At 51.1% G+C, this 20079-nt stretch overlaps 1 protein-coding gene across 1 annotated transcript; it reads right to left on the bottom strand.

Moving 5' to 3' along the window:
- Window positions 1–343: 343 nt before the first annotated feature.
- Window positions 344–2796, bottom strand: TMEM191C (transmembrane protein 191C; the record flags this gene model as incomplete). Its single annotated transcript, XM_084246308.1, has 10 exons — window positions 2474–2796; window positions 2047–2170; window positions 1919–1969; window positions 1671–1748; window positions 1437–1493; window positions 1254–1313; window positions 1062–1126; window positions 909–981; window positions 642–682; window positions 344–548 (listed from the first exon to the last, which is right to left on the bottom strand). The coding sequence occupies exons 1-10, from the start codon at window positions 2626–2628 to the stop codon at window positions 344–346; spliced, it is 909 nt and encodes a 302-aa protein (XP_084102434.1). The 5' UTR covers window positions 2629–2796.
- Window positions 2797–20079: the final 17283 nt, after the last annotated feature.

Below are 20079 nucleotides of genomic sequence, written 5' to 3'. Positions count from 1 at the left end.
GGCAGGATGTTGCAGTGGAGGATGGAGAAGAGTTTAGTAATAAGAGACTGACCAACTTCCTTGTTGGCTCTTGTGCAGCACCCTTTGTGTGAACCAGGCCTGGGTGTGGTGCCTGGTACAGAAGGGCCCTGCTTAAGCTAGGGGGCCTGGCCCTGGGTGCCAGCTCTGTGGGGTGGCACAGAAGGCAGTCTCTGGAGACTCAAGGTCCACCTGGAAGGCCCTGGGGTTGCTGGGTCCCGGCGGACAATGACCACACCCCACCTTTCCCCTCTGTTTCCTCCCAGACGCCCAGAAACTACACGGGAGACAGAGTTGCAGGCGACAGAGTCTGGCATGATGCGCGCTAAGAGGGCAGCAGGCCGTGAGTTCGCAGCTCTAGCAGCGGGGACAGCGTGTAGCGCAAGCGGCGGATGGAGGCCTCCAAACTGAGAGGCGAGAGTCCTCGGTGGAAGACATCGGGGTTCACCAGCACCAGGTAGAGCAACGGCAGCGCTAGGAAGCCGAGCGGGAGCAACAGGAGCACCTGCAGCGCGCCCAGCGCCCAAAGCCTACGGACCAACCGACCAACCCTCAGATGAGCGGGGGCCGGGTAGGGCGAAGGGACCGAGCCCAGCGAGCCCACCACCAGCCACCTGCATCACCTGATGCCCGCCATGCCCGTGTCGCGGAACAACCGCTTCTCCTGCAGGGAGAGTGAGCTTCAGCTCCGCGCCGAGGGGCCACGGAAGGGAACCCAGAGCCGCAGGGGACTGTCCCCTCGGTTTCCGGTCCCCATAGGGGAAGGTAAGCCCGGGGTATCTCATCCCGGGGAGGGCCCTAGTGAAGATGTGGATCCCGGTCTCTGTGGGTGTGCGTGTTCCGCGCGGGTGGGTGGGTCCTAACTGCAGCCCGCCCGGGGCCTCGCTCACACAGTCTGCCTTGGCCACCTCCTCCATAAGCGATCCCGCGCAGTCCTGCACCCGGCGAGGCTGTGAGTCCCACCTGAGAGGACAGACATGGAGGTGGGAGATCTGCACCGGCCCCAGTCGTCCTGCCACACCCAACTGTCCTAAGTCCCTTACTGTTCCGGGCCGCCCCGCGAGGCATCCAGCGCAGCTGCTGCCTCCATCACCTTCCCTTGTAGCTCCTGGAGGTGGTGGGAGTGAGCCCTCAGGAGACTTGGTGGTAGGCAGGCCATTGCAGCTCTGGCAGGGGAAAGGGTGGGGGCCCCAGTGGAATCTTAGGTGACTCTCAAGGACAGAGGGGGGCGGCACCTGCAGGACTCCGCTCTGTTCCTGGAAGCTGGCCCAGGCCTCCTCGGTCTGCTGCGCACCCTGGGTGAGGGAGCCAGGATTAGACTAGCGGGACACACCCCCCTCTCCAAACTCCTGCGCCGGCCCAGGTTCCACTCGCACCCAAAGCCAATGACCCACCTTCAGCCGCGGTTCCACCCGTACCTGCCGAAGACTCTTCGCCTGCATGGCGTGCTTGGCCTCCACAAGTTCCAGTTGTTTCTTTCGGATCATCCAAGGAAAGTCAGCAACCGGGTGCGTCCTGCACCCCGCCTCGCTGGTGCTGCTGCAGCTGCCAAGTCCACAAGGCCCCGCCCCCGCTCCGCCCGCCCCTGGCCCTAAGGGCCCGTCCCCAGTTCATCAGGACCCTGCCCGGGACGTCCCTACCCGCCCAAGCACCTGCAGCTTCACCAGTTGGGTCCCGAGTTGCTGCTCCTCGCGCTGCTGACTCTGATGCTCCCCTCCATAGTAGAAAAGCTGAGGGTGGGGCTTGTGAGGGCGGGTCTCCGAGAAGGGCGGAGTCCTGGGGCGTGGGGGCGGGGCGGAAACGGGGGCGGGACGAAGTGTCCTGGGGGCGGGCACGGGGCGAACACCGGCCGGAGGCCAGAGCTGAGCTCTCCCGGGTAAGCAGGAGACAGAGCAAGTACCTGACTTGACAGCTCTTCCCACTGCTCCTGCAGGCGCCGGTTGTGCTGCTCCTGCGGACAGGACCCGGGGGTGGTCCCGGTCTCTCCCAGTCCCCGCCGGCCCCGCCCACCCAGGCCGCCCTCCCCACCAGGTCCCGCCTGCGGCGCTCGGCGGTTTCCTGCAGCAGCCGCGCCCGCTCCGCACGCTCCCGCGCCGCCTCGCGCGCCTCCCCTCTCAGCGTCCGAGTCGCATGGCTTCGCCTCCGCTGCAGGCTGCAGAGGGGAAACTGAGGCAATGGCACCTCGGGAAACAGGGGGTGCTTCCTCCGGTCCTTGGGGGAAGGACCAGCTGAGGGGTCGGGATGGGCCGAGGAAGCCCGCGCCGGGTCGCCAAGTGTAGACGCCTCGTGCCCCTGCGCGGAGCCCCTGAGTTTATCACTCGGGTTCCAGTGGCCGACGGCGGTGTGGGCCTGAGCGGGGAAAATAACTAACGGGTGTGCCAGACGCTCTGATAAGCCCGGAGTGTCGCCGCGCAAGGACTTTGCTGCGCCCTCATAACCTGGTTGAGCCGCGCACCTGCGCTCGCGCTCGCGCAGATCCTGCAGGCGCCCGTTGAGGCTCTCGCTCTCGGCCTCAAGCCCACGCACCAGCTCCTCCAGCTCCTGCTTCCGCAGGCGTCCGTCGCGATTGTCCTTCTGCAGCTGCAGCAGCAGCTCCTGCGTCTCGGCCATGGCTCCCGGGGCTCTGCCCGGCTCCACCCTCTTCGAGGCCCCGACCCCAGACCGTCGTCACAATGGGCGGCAGGGGGCGCCAGGGCGCAAGCGCGGAGCGAGGCGAGACGTGGGTCAGGTGGGATCGCACTTGGTCTGTCAGGAAATGGTTAGTAAATACTAACACCGATTTCAGGTAATGCGAGGCCGGTTTGCTGCCCCCATATTGCAGGTGGCACTTGCAAGTATCTTGTGTGTGAAAACCTTGGAAATCTATATCACATTCATAAGTACGTTCATTTCCTTTGACCCGGTTATCCCACTCCTGGGAATTTATCAAATGAATAAAAAGATGATTTAAGCGACTGTACATTAAGTGGGTCAATGAAATGCTTTCAGCAATTACAGGAAACAAGTGCAATTATTTAAATGACATTAAAATATTATGTGGTAAGCAGAAATATGTGTAGTGAAAAAGGTAGAATAACACTGATGTTTTATATGGTACATAGAAGTTTATAAGGTCTATGGGCAAGATCTTGAAAGAAAACAGGAGAAAGACAAGCTATTTCACTGTTTGGTGGGAGTGCCGGTGAACTTATCCATTTAAAATCTGCCTTTATATTTGGTCAATTTCCACTGTGAACTTGAACGCAAAACTTCTCAATAAATCATTAGCCAAGTGCAAGGTGCCATATTAAAAAGGAAACCAAACCGAGGTTATTCCAGGGATTTTTCAAGATCAGAAAATTGATGATTCACCACATGACACTAGGAGGAAGAGCACTACCATTCCAACGGTGCATTTCAATACATGCAGAAAATATTAGAGATTTCAACATCTACTGATATTGTTAAAAGCTCTTTTGAAAGAGCACTAGGAAGAGAACTAGAAAGGTCTCTTTTGAAAGAGACCTGATGAAAGTTACTTAGTAAAAAGGTATAGTAAACATATATAGTAAGGAGGAAGCCACTAACAGGCAAATTTTATCAACAAATACAGTTGTCCCTCTATATCTGTATTCATGGATTCAACCAGGTGTTGGTTGCTTGAGGCCTCAGACTCAGGGGAACTTGCAGACACAGAAAGCAGGCTATGAGGGATTTGAGCATTCCAGATTTTGGTATCTGCAGGGGTCCTGAAACCAATTCCCGTCAAATAACAAGTTTTGGGGGGTCATAAGTTATATGAGGGTATTTGACTACTGGGGCTTTGGTGCCCCTAACCACAGCACTGTTAAAGAGTCAACTTTTTTAACAGTGTTCCCTTTAAGAATTTAAGAGACGACAATAGTGATCCTCCCATTAAGGTCTGATTAGTGCTGAAGGGTCTGAAACATAGCAAGAAAAAAAAAAAAAAAGAAAAATGTGAAGAATATGCTGCAGTTATAGTTACTTACCCTAAACTACTTCTCATGCATCTCGCCAATACAAGCCCCTTAGATTACTCCTTTCCAAAGGTCTTATTCTTCTGAGTCACCAGGTCCACTACTTCCTAGCCCCACGCATAAGGCAGAACTGATCTAAACCAGTTGTGGTTGTCTGGCTTCCCTGTGGTAAGATTTTGCCTGTGAAACTCAAGGGGACATTGGCTGGGAGTTTCTGGGACATTTGCCTTGCTGTGAAAAAAGACACATAGAAGGATATTCTCTTTGATACCTGCTGATGTCTACATGTGATGACTGGCACTGCTGTAGCCCCCTCGTGACCATGAGTGATCTAAAAAAGGAAGTCAATATGTCCCTTTTGGGGCGACCCTCCTTGAAAATCTTTCCCTCACTTTTCATGGACCAGAATTAGGCCGCATGCGCATTCCTAAGGCAGTCACCAGTAAATGGGAATGGAGCCCAGACAAAGATAGGGGGCAGGTGAGTGGTAGGCAGGCATTGCATAACCACTGGGCAGGTGGTGCTGGGAAAGACAGCTCAAGATAAAAAAGAGAAATACAAGTTAAACAAACAAACAAACAAAAGAAATTTAAAAAAAGTCTACTTCACACTTTTGTAGTGAGGAGCCCTAGAAGGATCAGAAGCTTCAATTAGATAAGAAATAGACTTGGGATGTTGGTTTGGGGAAAGATTTGTCAAACAAGACATAGCAAGCACAACTAGTGGAAGGAAAATCAATGGATTTATTACATCAAACACAGAAGACTTTGCTTATCTGTGGACAACAGAGTGAGAGTGATGGCAATATTCTCTATCCTGATTGGAGGTTGAATTCCTAAGTGCAAGATATTAGTCAAAACTCACTGGATGGAACACTTAAGATCTGGGCTTTTAAATCTGTGAAATTATACCTCACTTCAAAACAATCCACTTGCAACATAAGACACCATGGACAAATGGGTGACAAAATGGGACAAGATCTTTCTTTCTTTCTTTCTTTCTTTCTTTCTTTCTTTCTTTCTTTCTTTCTTTCTTTCTTTCTTTCTTTCTTTCTTTCTTTCTTTCTTTCTTTCTTTCTTTCTTTCTTTCTTTCTTTCTTTCTTTCTTTCTTTCTTTCTTCCTTCCTTCCTTCCTTCCTTCCTTCCTTCCTTCCTTCCTTCCTTCCTTCCTTCCTTCCTTCCTTCCTTCCTTCCTCCCTCCCTTCCTTCCTCCCTTCCTTCCTTCCTTCAAGCACTGGGTACAGTCTGAAGCATGGGAGGGTGAGAGGATTCACCAGAGCCATAGCAGGGAACAGAACAGGCAGACTGATGAAATACACTGCTGAGGGGAGCAGCGGGCGGCAGGAGAGGTCTGTTGAGCCATGTGGGACCCTCGCCAGCAGCCAGGGATGGAAACAGCGCTGCAGAGGCTGTGGGCAGCTTCACAGCCCAGCGCTCAACCGCTGCGCCACCAGGGGAGGCCCTGGGACAAGATCTTTGTAATCACATGACTAAATTTGGAATCAGATGACTAACATATGGGAAGTCCTGGGGCCACCCAGGTTTCTCTCAAAAGAAACCAAGCATCAAGAGGACAAAGGGTGTGCTGGGACAATCTCCAGAGAGAACTTTAATGCCTAACAAGCATATGAAGAGACTGTTCTTTGCAGCCACCAGAGCAGCACAGAGACACTGGTAGACATCAAATATAAGCAAAGATGTGAATAAACAGAGATCCTCTCCCACTACTCCCAGCATACTACTTGGCCACTGGGGGAGCAAGGTGATATGGTGACTGGGTGTGGTTGCTCTCTACGGCCCACAATTCTACTCCAGAATACATGACCCATGGGAAGATTCTTACATGTTCACAAAGCATAGAGAACAGCTGAAATATGCCACCAGTGTTGGGAAATTGAAGAGAGAAATGGGCCATATGGAAACAATTTATAAAGGAATTCAGTAGAGCATTTCCCATGAGCTGGGGCCTACTAAAATCAACATGAAGAAGCCTGAAATTAATGTTGAAAATAGGATGTAGAATGAGATGTACCCCACGATCATATTTATATAAACATGTACTATACACAGTGGTAAGTCCTGGGGGGGGGGGGGCGTGGAGAACAGGACCAGGGGTGGAAAGAGGGGTGGTGCATGATCTCAGGATGAGGACAAGGGGTCTGCAGACTGTATCCAGGCCACCAGAGGGCTACGCTACTGATGAAACTCTGCAGAGGTCAAGGTGAATTTAGGAAGCCTTACAGAACCAGGAGATGGGGCTCCTCACACTAATGTGGAGAATTATGAGCAAGCCCATAGTTACTTCAAGTTACTTGTAGTGAGTTAAAAGTGCCCAGGAATTGTCTGCAGTCCTGCCGTCAGGAGCGGCACCTGTTGCCTGTGCCATGAACGTGCGCTCCCCCTCCTCTTCTTCAGGCCAATGGAAGGAGGCAGATGAGCCTCAGAGCCTTTGCAGCTCCCATCCTCTTCCAGCAAGGGAAAGAAGCCCTGGGGGCTGACGCCACCAGCACCAGCAGCCAAGCACACACAGCTGTTGGAGACCAAGCAGCCCCAGGAGGCCCGGAGAGGACTGCAGACTCCTGCAAGGTCTGCACAACTGCCCAGCTGAGCCAGCTCAGCCTGACCCCAGAGGATCAATCCTTTGCTCATTAGCAAAGGATTTCCAGTTCCCAGATGGCGTCATATGGTGACACCATTCAATGACAAGATCACAGGGACGGGGATTTTTACAGTTATTCTTGACTCGTGTGTTAGAATGGGTCCCTTAGGTGAACCCCAAGTCGCACAGCATTAGGGTAGGAATGGAACAAGCAAGGAGCTGCTTCCTACCTGATGTCCACCTTACCAGGGAAGTGATTTCTATGAACTTACTCAATCCTTAACACCCTAAGGAGGTTACACTCAGGTCCTCAATTTCAGAAGTATGTGGAGGTGCATGTATCCCCTGAAGACCTTGGGGCCTGGGCTGTGGAGGATCCCGTGTGCTGAGTGTCACCACGGGCTAGAGGACACACAGGCCTGAACCACATGCTGCCCTCCCTGGCCTCACCCAGGAGCGGGGAAGGAAGGTGGGGTGCAGGGGTGGACGCGTGTTTTTCAAGCATCTCTGGTTCCATCCACAGCAGCAGTATGTGCTGGGCAAAGTCCTCTCACCATACATCAAGGAAATCAATGAGGATTTGAGTCTCACCTTCAGAGAGCACATCTTTTTTTAAAGAAAGATAGAGCGTCAAGTGAGGCTGCTGGGCCACAGGGCTGGGGACCAGGGCCAAGGGCAACCAGAGTTCTGGGGGGGATTGTGGTGGGATTTGTGTCTGAGAGCACCCTGGGGGCCCTAACAGGGGTTGTGGGTTACTCAGGAGGGCAGAGGGTAGACTCTGGAGGCCCAGGGTGTTCCAGCTGCTGAGGGGGGCTCAGGGCACTTAGGGGTCTGGTGTTCAGAAGGGGCTGGGAAGGTAGATATAGTTCGCAGGAGGACTGGGGCAGTTTCAGGAATCTTCAGGGCAATTAGGAGTCCAAGGGCATCTAGCAAAACTCTGGAGGCCTGTCTGGGCTTATAGGTCTCAGGGGGATGGGTGGGGGCCTCAGGAACCCAAAGGAGAGGGGAATGCTGATTGTCCAGGACACTTTGAGATGGAAGGGATTGGAGGGGGATCACCAGCCCTACTCCTTGGTGAAAATCCCTGGAGCCTTGTAGACCAGACTTGAACTTCATGTGTGCAAACTAAGCAACAACAACAGAACATAAATCAGAATTAAATGACAGGTGCCCTGCAGTGGCCCTGCTTGTCTGGCTGGTGGCTTCATGAGGCCTCAGCTGAGCAGGCAGGATAGGAAGACCACAGAAGCTGGGGGATCAACAGAAATCCTTCCTGTCACCCTCCTAGACAGTAGGCCCTCTTCCATGTTCTGGCTTACATATTCCATTTACAACCCAGTGAGTGCCCCGCACAGCTACTGTTATGGGTGTCCTCATGATCATCACTCCACAGGACATGCTGTGGGACTCAGGCCCAGAGCCAGAGATGACCAGAGTAGGGACTGGAGGCCCACATTCTGCACCACAGGGGACTCCAGGGATGTGAACTCCATTTGCAGAACTGAAAATGGCAGCTCACTCCCTACACCCCAGAAGCCTGGTGGCCCAGGGCGCTCCTCTGCATGTGTGAAAATGTGTGACCCGAGAGAACCCACAGAGCCCACAGAATCTGAGCAGGAATGAAGGTTCCCATCAACCCCAACGCCATAAGAAGGGGCAGACAGGGAGGCAGTTCCCGAAGAAGCTGCTCCAGCTCTGCCTGCTCTTTGCATAATACCCACCCTGGAGCACCTGCTGAGTCCAGTGCAGGGGCCCAGCTCTCCTCCTGTAGCTGCGGCTCTCCCATCTGCAAGTGGGGGGTTGGCCTCACCCTTTGCCCCACCTGCTTTCAAGCAAGGTTCCTCAAACTTTTGTGTGCTATTACTCTGGCACTCCTTACATGAAACAACACCCAGAGACTGTGGCTAAATAGCTGGGGCATAGGGCTGCCATGGCACCTGTGCTGGATCAGGGCCTCTCCAGCCCCTCCAAGGCCAGGCCCATCCAGAGGAGTGTGTCTATGTGCCCTGTAGGCCATGATGCTGGGCAGGCACCTCAAGTCTTTGTCTCTTGAAGGAGGTGGGCCACTGCCAGCTCCTGAGCCAGATCGCTGCATTGTTGCAGCTCTGTCTCGAGGAGTAGGATGCATTTGGGTTCCAGTCAAGTCCAAACCTCAGATAATATGCCATAAATGGTGGCTGGTAGCAGCAGGTAATGGGTGCATAGCACCCCTGAGGTAGCAGGGCTGGCTAGGAACTCCCATCAGGGATGGGCACCCTTGTCCCCATGCTGCCTATGGCTCCTGCATCAGCCCTTCCTTGTCCTATCTATTCTTACAGCCCTGCATAAGAATTCTGCCTCATGTCTGCTGACCAGCCAACTATCTCCAGGGTTCAGGGCTAGGTGAATAACAGCGACCCCGTTCCTATGTGCTCCTACAGGCAGTCCCTGTCACCAGCCTGAGCCTCTGCCATGTGACACTGTGGAAAGGGCCGGCCTGGGTCAAGATCTGTGGGACCCCAGGTGACGTGGGCCTCCACGGTAGGTGGCGCTCTTGCTGCCACGAGGGTCATGGCACTCTGCCCCGGTCAGCATGGTTTCAATGCCAGGCCTGCCCTCTGGGAACCATGCACCTCTCAGGCCTGGGGAGTGCCTTGGTCTCGGTTTGCCCAGTATGTGGAGATGGTTCAGCTGTGGGGTCTGACAGTGCCCACATTTGGCTGGAGCAGAGTTCTATCTTGGGTGTCTGGGTCCTTCCAGGTGTCTTCAGTCCTGGTTGTCCCAAAATGAGGTGCTTCCTGGTGTACCATGATCACGCCATGAGTCTAACCCCCTCAAACTCAAACAGGACATGGTGAGTTGATGAGTAATTGGCTCAGACCAAGGCAGGAGGCTTCCCTGTCTTTCTGCTGGGAGATGAGCAGGGAATGGCACCCAGGGTCCCAAGTTCCTCCTGCTGGCCTGAGATTGGGTGACAGGATCCAGTGGTTGACGGGACAACTCTCCATCCCCAGGGATGTTCCATCGGGAGACACAGACCTCCCTGTGCCAGATTGACACTTGCTGAGAGTGTGAGAAGGCCAGTGTGGAAAGGGGGTGAAGAGAGTGAGCCTGCAATGAGGAGGGCTTGCAGGAGAGGACAGAACCCCCCCCCCCCACCTCCTTGAGGGCCTGGGGACCTTATCCTGGGAGCTCACTGGACAGGTCCTGGGGAGCATGGGGAGGGTATTGGTAGAGGCGTCCTGGACCCCAGAGGAGAGATGGGATGTGGTTCTGGGGCCTGGAAGGAGCCTGAGGACTGGGTATAACCACCGGCTGGAGGATACACAGGCCTGGGCCACATGCTGCCCTCCCTGGTCCACCCAGGAGCGGGGAAGGAAGGCGGGGTGCAGGCGTGGACTCTTGTTTCTCAAGCACCTCTGGTTCCACCCACAGGATCTGAATGCAATGGGAAAAGTCCACTTGCCCCATGTGAAAAAGATCGAAAGGGAAATGAGCTGCACTTTCAGGTACCACAGATGTTTCTGAGAGAGATATGGTATCAAGTGAGGCATTCTGGGGTACCCTGACTAGGCAATAGCCTGCCAGGCCCAGGGTACCACTGCTTCTCTGTGGTGCCCGAATTCCATGTCTCCCCAGAGCAGTGACCCTACCCTAATGGAGGCAAACAGTGTATTGCAAAGATGCAGGTCTGAGGAGGGCCTGGACACGTGGTCCCCACACCTGCCACCTAGAGCCGCCTCAGTCAGCTGAGGGGGCCTAGCCTGGGAGGCGGCAGCCACTCTCACTCTAGGCCTCCAATAAACTTTTGGGCTCAACATACGAGACTGGTGTCTCCTCAGCGTCCTGATGTGCTGCAGCAGGAGGGGAGGCAGCCTTGTGTCTGGTGAGTGGCTCACACCATGACCTCCCCAGCCAGAGGCCACTGTCAAGCCCACCCAGACCCTGAGCCTGCAGTTCAGCCTGGCCCTGTTCTCACTAGGCCAGGACGGCTTCAGGCAGATCAGAATGGGGTACAGTTGGCGCAGGCCACGAAGGTTTGTGCGGAAGATTTATGGTCAACTAATCTTTGACAAAGGAGCAAAGACTATGCATTGGAGCCAAGAAAGTTTGTTCAATAAATGGTGCTGGGGAAACTGGGTGGCTACATGCAAAAGAATGAAGACTAACTACTACCTCACACCACACACAAAAAACTCAAAATGGATTAAAGAACTAGACATAAGGCCTGAAACCATAAAATACATAGAAGGAAATATAGGCGAAACACTACATGATTTGCACCTCAAAGACATCTTTACAGACACATCACCCAAAGCAGTGATAGTGAAGGCGAAGATAAACAGTTGGGACTACATCAAATTAAAGAGCTTCTGCACAGCAAAAGAGACAATAACCAAAACAAAGAGAAACCCCACCGACTGGGAGAACATTTTTGCACCCAACACTAATGATAAAGGACTGATCACAAAAGTCTACAAAGAGCTGATGAGACTCAACAACAACAAAGAAAATAATCCAGTCAAAAAATGGGCAGAAGAGCTAAAAAGAAACTTCTCTGAAGAGGAAATGCAAATGGCCAACAGGCATATGAAAAAATGTTCAACATCACTTGTAATCATGAAATGCAAATCAAAACTACCATGAGATACCATCTTACACCAGTGAGAATGGCATATATTAAAAAACTAGCAACAACAAATGTTGGCGAGGGTGTGGAGAGAAAGGAGCTCTCCTGCACTGCTGGTGGGAGTGCAAACTGGTCCAACCACTGTGGAGAGCTGTGTGGAGATTTCTTGACCTACTAAACATAGAGCTTCCACAGGATCCAGCAATTCCACTCCTAGGTATTTACCCAAATGACACAGAAACATCAATTCCAAAGAGCACCTGCACCCCTATGTTTATAGCAGCACTGTTTACAATAGCTAAGCTTTGGAAACCACCCAAATGCCCAAAAATAGATGACTGGATCAAGAAGATGTGGTCCATATACACCATGGAATATTACTCAGCATTCAAAAAAGATAAACACATGCAATTTGCAGCAACATGGATGGCGCTGGAAGGGATCATGCTCAGCGAAATAAGCCAGAAAGAAAAAGAAAAATACCGGATGGTCTCACTCATAGCAGGAATCTAGAAAACTTAAACAAGGGACCAGGAAAAAGAATAACTATAAGAAAGAAAATAGCAAAATCAACAAAAAACTATGAACAAGAGACACTCTATAGGGGGTGGGGGGCGGGGAGGGGAGAGATTGGGGTCAAAATAAGGCGGCTGTAATTGTATGAGGAATATAAAAATAAAATTTAATTAAAAAAAAAAAAAAAGGTCTGTGCGGAGCCAGCTGGTAGAACAGAGGCCTGGCCAACGATAGGGCATGTTCCATAATTCCCGTCCCCCACTGAGGGGTGGATCTGAGTGGCCAGGTGAAGATACACAACGCTAGGGCCAGGAACACACACCAGAGGGACTCGGGGAGGACAAGGACCTGCTACCTTCTCCACTCTGGCCTTGCCCAGGGTCTCAGGGGACGTGGAGGAGACTTGGAGATAAGACAAGAAAAGACACTTTGGAGAGACACAGGCCGAGAGATACGTGGGGAGGCTGACCCTGCAGCTCTCATTTGGGACTTGGTTGGGCCACTCGGGTGCCAGATTTTCCTGGCCCTTTACCCCCTTTCTGGGGTTCGCAGTCTGAAGGTGCCTCAAACTTGTGGCAGGTTTTCAGGCCTCAGCACCACTGCTTTGGGGCAACCCTGTTTGGCTGGGCTTTGATCCATGAGGGGATGGGTGACTTTGGGTATTATCTGGGGAAACAACTGTCCTCCTCTGCTCCCTCGGTGCACAGGACTCCAGTAATGTCCTTTCCCCTCACTATGGTCCCCTTTGTGTGCACCAGTCAGCAGACCCCAGTAGAGCATGCGAGTTTGGGTTTCCTGGGGTACACCTCAGGGCCCCTAACAGTAGAAGTCAGGGTGGTCCCATCAGACCCCTGGACCTGGCTGGGCTTCCAGGGCCCGTCCTTCCTTCCCTGCCCTTGCCCTGGCCCAGTGCAGGCAGCACTGTGGACTAGCAGAGACACAGCATGGCCCCGGGGGCTGCCGTCAGCTCAGAAGGCAGCTGTAGCTCCTGCAAGCCGGGCTGCCCCTGGCCAGCAAGCGCCCTTGGCGTACTTTTCGCTGCTCCTCTCCTTGATGGGTGTAAAAGGCATCCTCCACACCCACAAGGAAGGGCGGGCCTAGGGAGCTCCTTAGGCCCCTTGCAGGCACAGCAGATACCAGCCTCCTCCCCACCCCTGCACCAGCACACAGAATGGAGAAAGCTCCTTGCAGTCAGTGCCACCCCAGCTCACAGCTGGATCTTCGTTTCCCCACAGGGCAGAGCAGGAGTGGCCCCAGTCCTCGTCCAAGCATGAGGGCTCTGAGCTCAACTCCCATGTGAGCTTCTGCCCTTCGGTCTCACCACACACTGAATAGCACACTTCTCAGGGAATCCTCCGTTCTGGGATTGTCAGCACCTCCGTAATTCCCCCTCCTCTGGAGACCGCAGCAGACAGCCCCCCACATCTCAATTCCAGGCTGGGCCCAGGAGGCACCACCTGCCTGGCCGTGCAGACACTTGCTGTGCTGCGCGGCTTGGGCAGTTCACCCAATCACCTCCGGGAGGTTCTCACCCGTCCGCTAATGGTTGTGGACTAGCAGGATGATCGGGTTCTCCCATCCCCATGCCTCCTGTGCTCAGCAGCACCAGCAGCTATTCAGTCATGGCACCTCAGGTGCAGAGTCCCAGGCACAAAATTTTTTTCTTGGCCCAGCTGCCGAGGAGGCAGACCCTGTCCTGTAGGCCCAGACCCGGGTAACAGGGGTGGCCTCCAGAATGGTGGCCCAGCCACTCACAATGGCCTCTGCAGTCCCCGGGGAAAGGCTTCCCCTCCTCTTGCACTTAGTGTCTGTGAGGGAGGCAGGACTGAGCCCCAAATGTAGGGCTGACATCTGAGCAGCTCCCGCCCACACACCCACAGTAGAAGTTGCTGGGTGAGCTGGTATCGCCAGCAACCTGCGCTGACCAGTGCTGCCTCCTCACAGTCTGTATGACACCACACGCCCACACACCCACATCTCCTCAGTTGCCTTCACAGTCCATCCTGTCCCCTCAACTACCCCCATCCCTTCACCTCCCCAGACTCCCAGGTGCCCACCTATCGCCCTGTGCCCTCATTTCTTCCCAGGTCTCCTCCCTCCCCTCACGACACTCACATCCCTCCAATCCCCATCCCCTCACATCCACAATCCTCTCACACATCCCAGCCCATCCTCACGTCCCTGCACATCCTCAGAGAGAAAGACACGGAGACACACACAGAGAGAGATGCATTGTGACTCCCAAGGATTTCAAATTCCCAAGTGTTCTCTCTGATCCCCAAGTATTGAGAGATGGGTTTTATTTCCCAAAGTTCAGGCTTCGGAACCTGTCCACAAGGACAGCCCGAGCGCCCATCTCCCAGCTAGGTATTTTCTGCCCCATACCCCTGACCAGGCAGCCCATCGTCTAGTCAGGGCTACACTTCTGATTTTCAAAGCAATGCCAGGTGTCGTGATTCTGCGGTTTGCTTTTCACATATGAGAACACACATATTTGTTCTCTAACTCCCTATGTCACTCACGTAGGGCCATGCAGCAGGGTGCCTCAAGGTTCCACAGCCTCGTGGCCTATGACCATGAACCCAACCTCATGACGACCTACAGAGTCTCCACAGACCAGACATGGGCTGGCCGAGGCCACCACCCATTCCGAGCCCCTGAGCTGGGAAGGGGCCTTCCAGAAGAGTGTCACATTTACTTACTAATTGGACAGCAGAGCAGGACTGCTCTCCTCACACATCGAGATCTCGCGGCGAGGGAAAGACTATAGGCTGGGAGGAGACAGTATAACTCACTGTGAGAGCACAGCCTGCGCCACAGTCCAACAAGGGACACCAGGTGATGCCACCTGGGCTGAGCATTGCTGAGAGCTACAGTCACCTGCAGCACGATCTCTGGGCTCCTGAGCATAGGTGACTGCGCAGGGGCCCCAGAGTACACTCACCCCTGCCCAGGCTGACCCGTGGGGCCTGTAGTCTGCTCTCAGCAGGAGGCCACAAGTGACCACAGTGAAAGACACCAGCTAGGTGGCTTGTTGAGGGGCAGCACCGAGCATAGGGCTCACTTAGACTCTTCCATGCTGGATGTGTAGACAATTCCAGGCTGAGTCCAGGTTTCAGGCCGGGGTCAGAGCTTGGAGTGATGACTCCTGACACTCCGCCCTATCTGCTCTCAGCCTCTGCCTGGGCTCACAAAGAGACTGCCAACGCAGGCAACTGTCTGGCTCCATTCTTCATACCATTGGTGAGCACAGAAGCTTCCAGTGCACACAGGGTGTCCTGCAAGGCCATCGAGACCACAGGCCACCCAGAGACTGGGAACATGCCCAGCACTGCCCTCCTGGGATGTTACAGCCTCTGCCATGCTCACAAGTAATTAGGAGATGTGCCTCCTTGGTGGCATACTCATTAAGTCTCAGTGCTAATTGCCTCAATGGCGTGAGTTGGAGCCCTGGCCAGGGAGCTAAACCACGTATGGTACAACAGATCTTTCCTGTCTTGCCCACTGCTCCCTTCACCTGTGCAATTTAGGAAATCTGCCTGCTCTGCTCCCCACTGTCTCATTAACAAATGAAAAAAATACCCTATATTCATGGATTGGAAGACAATATCTTTAAGATAGAAATTCATCTCAATTTATCTATAAATTCAGTACAAGTTTATGAAACTCCAATAGTCTTTTTACAAATAGACAGGCAGACACTAAAATTCAGATGGAGTTAAAAAAAAAAAAAAAAGACCAAAAGCAGCCAAAACAATCTTTAAAAAAGAGTAAAGTTAGACAATTCACACTTCCCCATTTCAAAATCTGAAAGTTCTACCAGTGTGTCACTGGCTTAAGGACAGATACATAAACCAATGAAACATAAATAGTTTCATACAATAATCCCATCTGTCTATGACCAACTGATTTTCAACAAGAGCACCAACCTATTGAGAAAAGAATAGTCTTTTAATGAGTGGTGCTGGAATAATTTGTTATCCACATGTAGAAGAATGAATTTTGACCCATACCTCACATCAACTATACAAATGAACTCCAAATGTTCAAAGACCTAAAAGTAAGAGCTAGGGCCTCCCTGGTGGCGCAGTGGTTGAGCGCTGGGTTGCGAAGCTCCCCGCAGCCTCTGCGGCGCCGGTTCGATCCCCGGCTGCTCCCCGGCCACCGGAGGAGGGTCCCACATGGCGCACAGACCTCTCCTGCCGCCCGCTGCTCCCCTCAGCAGTGTACTTCGGTCCTTCTGCCTGCTCTGCTCCCTGCTCTGCTCTGGCTCTGGTGAGTTCTCTCACCCTCCCGCGCTTCTGACTACCCAGTGCTTGTATAAATAAACAAATAAATAAATAATAAATAAATAAAAAAAAAATAAAAGTAAGAGCTAAAATTGTAAAAATCTTAGAAGAAAATATAGGTATAAATCTTCAGAACTGTGAATTGGGCAACAGCTTCTTAGATATAGCACTAAAAGTACAAGCAACCAATGCAAATAATAGATAATACTGAATGAAAACAATCAAAACAGAATTTTTATGCCTCAACGGTCATCATCAAGTAAAGAACCACAAAAAAGGAGAAAATATTTGAGATTCATATCTCTGATAAGAGTGTAGTAGCGAGAATACATACATATCTTAAAATTCTTCATAAGAAAAATCCTAATCTAAAAAAATGGGAAGGTGGTTTGAATAAATGTATGAATGGCTAATAAGCACCAAAAAAAAAGAGCACCTTTGACCATAAAGCAAATGTAAATCCAAGTAACAAAAAGTTACCACTTCACACAACCAGGAGGGTAACAACTGAAATGACAGACAATAGCCCGTGTTGGTGAGTATAAAGAGCACTCCTACACTCATACACTGCAGGCGGTGCCAGACAGTGGAGCAGCAGTTCTGGAAAAAATGTCTGCAATTCCTCAAAGGTTACATATAGATTTATCATTTAACCAAGAATTCCACTCCCAAGTATATACCAAAAAGAAATTAAAATATATGTCCACACAAAAACTAATATAAAAATGTCCAGAAGTGAGCTGGGAAGAACCCCCACTCCAGGCCCAATCTGGCTAGCAGTCTGAGCCCAGAGGGGCAGCGGGCATCCACTGCTGGGGCAGAACATGTGCCCAGGAAAGTGTGTCTCTGACTCGCCATTTTAGAATAGGGATCTTCTCTTCAATAAAGACTGCTTGAAAATGGGAGAAGGCTCCCCATGCAGCCAGGGTGAGCTGGGAAGCACCCCCATGCCAGGCCCTGTCCTCTGGCCAGCAGTCCAAGCCCAGTGCGGGAGTGGGCATCCAGGGCCAGGGCAGGCCGGGGCAGATTGTGAATGTAGGAAAGTGCGTCTCCGACTTGCCATTTTAGAATAGGGAACTTCGCTTCAGTAAAGACTGCTTGAAACCGGGAGCAGTCTCCCTGTGCAGCCAGAGGTGAGCTGGGAAGCACCCCTTTGCCATGCCCCATCTGGCCAGCAGTCTGAGCCCAGAGGGGGAGTGGGCACCCATGGCCCAGGCAGACCACGGATGCAGGAAAGTGTGCTTCCAACTCGCTGTTTTAGAATAGGGACCTTAGCTTCAACCAAGGCTGCTTAGAAATGGGAGAGGGTTGCCCCCACAGCCAGAGGTGAGCCGAAGGCCCCCACAAGCCAGGACCTGCCTGGCAGGGAGTTAGACCCCAGAAGGGGATCCAGCAATTTGAAGCCCAGAATGCAATCCAGCCACCCCACCTCCAGGGCAGTCTGTGGGTCATCAAGACACACCTTTGGAATTAAACAAACACAGAAGGAGGAGATATTCTCTGGCAGCGACCACACACATACTCAAAGTACCACTGCCACACTGGACTTCTGGCATAACAGTATTTGACTTGATTGGACCACCAGTTTCCGAAATCCCAGAAAGAGCACACCAAAAAGATGCTGGCCAGTACGAGCGACACAGTGTCCCAACACATAGGGAAAATGAGAAAACAAGCTGTAGGGAAAAGAAAAACTACACGCAACCTAGCAAGTCCTCAGGAAAAAGACACACCACAAAAAGAAAATCACCCACCAGATGGCAACAACAGTGACTAGGAAGAACTTCTGAGCATTGCAGAAAGAGAATTTAAAATTGCCGTGATTAAAAAACTGACAGAAGTCATTAAGGAAAACAACGATAGAAGAATGAAATTGAGTCCTTAAAGAGGGAAGTGAAGAAAATGCAGGAGATCAAAGGATTAATGGAAGAGCAAAAAGAACTCTGGGAAAAGCAGTGAACAGAATAGATGAAATGGAAGAACAAATAAGCACTCTCAAAGACACAGAAGTAAAAAGAACCAAAACACAAAAGGAAGAGAAGCACAAATGAAAAAGACTGAAGAAAGACTTCAGGAACTATCTGAGTCCATGGGGAAAGGAAATATAAGACTTATAGGAATCCCAGAAGGAGAGGAGAGAGACATAGGAACAGAGAAAATATTCAAGGAAATAATTGAAGAGAACTTCCCAAACATGAAGAAGGAGCTGAAAATAGACATACAAGAAGCAAGAAGAACACCAAATTTCCATGATCAAAGGAAAAATACAGCAAGACACATAATAGCAAAGCTCCCAAGAATCCAAGACAAGGATAAAATAATGAAGATGGCAAGGGGGAGGAAACAGAGAACATACAAAGGAAAACCAATCAGGCTGACATCAGACTTCTCTGAAGAAACACTACGGGCAAGGAGAGAGTGGAGGGACATAGTCAACAGACTCCAAGAAAACAGATGCCAACCAAGAATACTCTATCCCACAAAGCTCTCCTTCTCTATGAAGAAAGAATAAGGACCTTCCCAGACAAACAGAAACTCTGGAATTTAATTACCACTAAACCCCCACTCCAAAAAATATTACAAGGAGTCCTAAAGCCAGAACCTCAGAGGGATGAATGAGAATGAAACAAGACCAAAAAAAAAATTACTAAAAAAAAATAAAACCTGAGAAAAGTCAAACAAAATGGCAAATATAGACACTAACATGCCAATATAAACCCTAAATGTAACCTGACTAAACTCTTCAATAAAAAGGCACAAGGTTGCAGGCTGGATTAAGAAACAAAACTTAAATAAGGGACCAGGAAAATGAATATAAGAAAGTGAAAATCAAAATCAACAAAAAACTATGAACCAGAGACACTTTTTGGGGGGTGGGGGCGGGAGGGGAAGGATTGGGGTCAGAATGGGGCATTTGCAATTGTATGGGGGAATATAAAAATAAAATTTATTATTTAAAAAAAAAAAAGAAACAAAACCCAACCTTTTGTTGTCTCCAGGAAACTCACTTAACTACAAAAGATAAAAATAGTCTGAAAGTTAAAGGCAGGAACAGCTATACTTACGTCAGATAAAACAGGCTTCAAACTCAAAAAGGTAAAAAGAGACCCAGATGGTCACTACATTATGATCAAGGGGACAATACTTCAAGAAGAAATAACACTCATTAGCATATACTCACCAAATGAAGGAGCACCAAAATATATCAGACAACTATTGTCCTCTCTGAAAACAGACATCAGAGACAACACATATGTAGTAGGAGACTTCAACACACCACTCTCAACAATGGATAGATCAACAAGACAAAAAATAAGTAATGACACTAAAGCTCTAAATAAGGAAATAGAGCTCATGGGCTTAACAGACATCTATAGAACACTAAACCCCAAAACATCTGAGTACACATTTTTCTCAAGTGCACACGGATCATTCTCCAGGATCAATCACATACTGGGACACAAGACAAACATCAACAGATACACCAAGATTGAAATCATACCAACAATCTTCTCTGACCATGAAGGCATCAAACTAGAAAGAAATCATAAAAAGAAGGCAAAGAACTCTCCTACCTCATGGAGATTGAAACCCACACTACTGGAAGACCACTGGACTAACGAGGAGATCAAAGGAGAAACTAGAGGAGGGCGGAGCAACATGGCAGCGAGGAGACGCTGTGAGTAAGATCTCCCATTAAAAAAAGTTAATAGGGAGGAAAAGCGGCAGGTCCCAGAGAGAAGTGGGACACGGAAGATAAACGGACGACTCCAGCAAACTACCTGAAGAAGAAAGTTGCCATAAAAGAGGACCAGAAGGGAGGAAAGCGCAGAACCCTGCTCTCCTCCCCCACCCACAGAGTCGGCACTCTCCGACCAGCAGAGAGGAGGAAAAAACAAACCAAAACGACCAACAAGAACAAACTACGCAGCAAGCGGGACTGTGAGTGGAAAGGAACTATTGCAGCCACCACACGCCGTGAACGGGAGCTGCTGAGAACCATGCAGGATTCCAGTGGAGGTGAGCTCCGGCGCCATTAAACAGAGACCCCGCTCCCCAGGAGGAGACCAGG

The sequence above is a fragment of the Talpa europaea genome (genome assembly GCF_964194135.1).
Source record: "Talpa europaea genome assembly, chromosome: 10".
Classification (NCBI taxonomy): Eukaryota; Metazoa; Chordata; class Mammalia; order Eulipotyphla; family Talpidae; genus Talpa; species Talpa europaea.
Note: the sequence above shows the minus strand (reverse complement) of the source record. Positions and strands in the feature narration are given on the sequence as shown.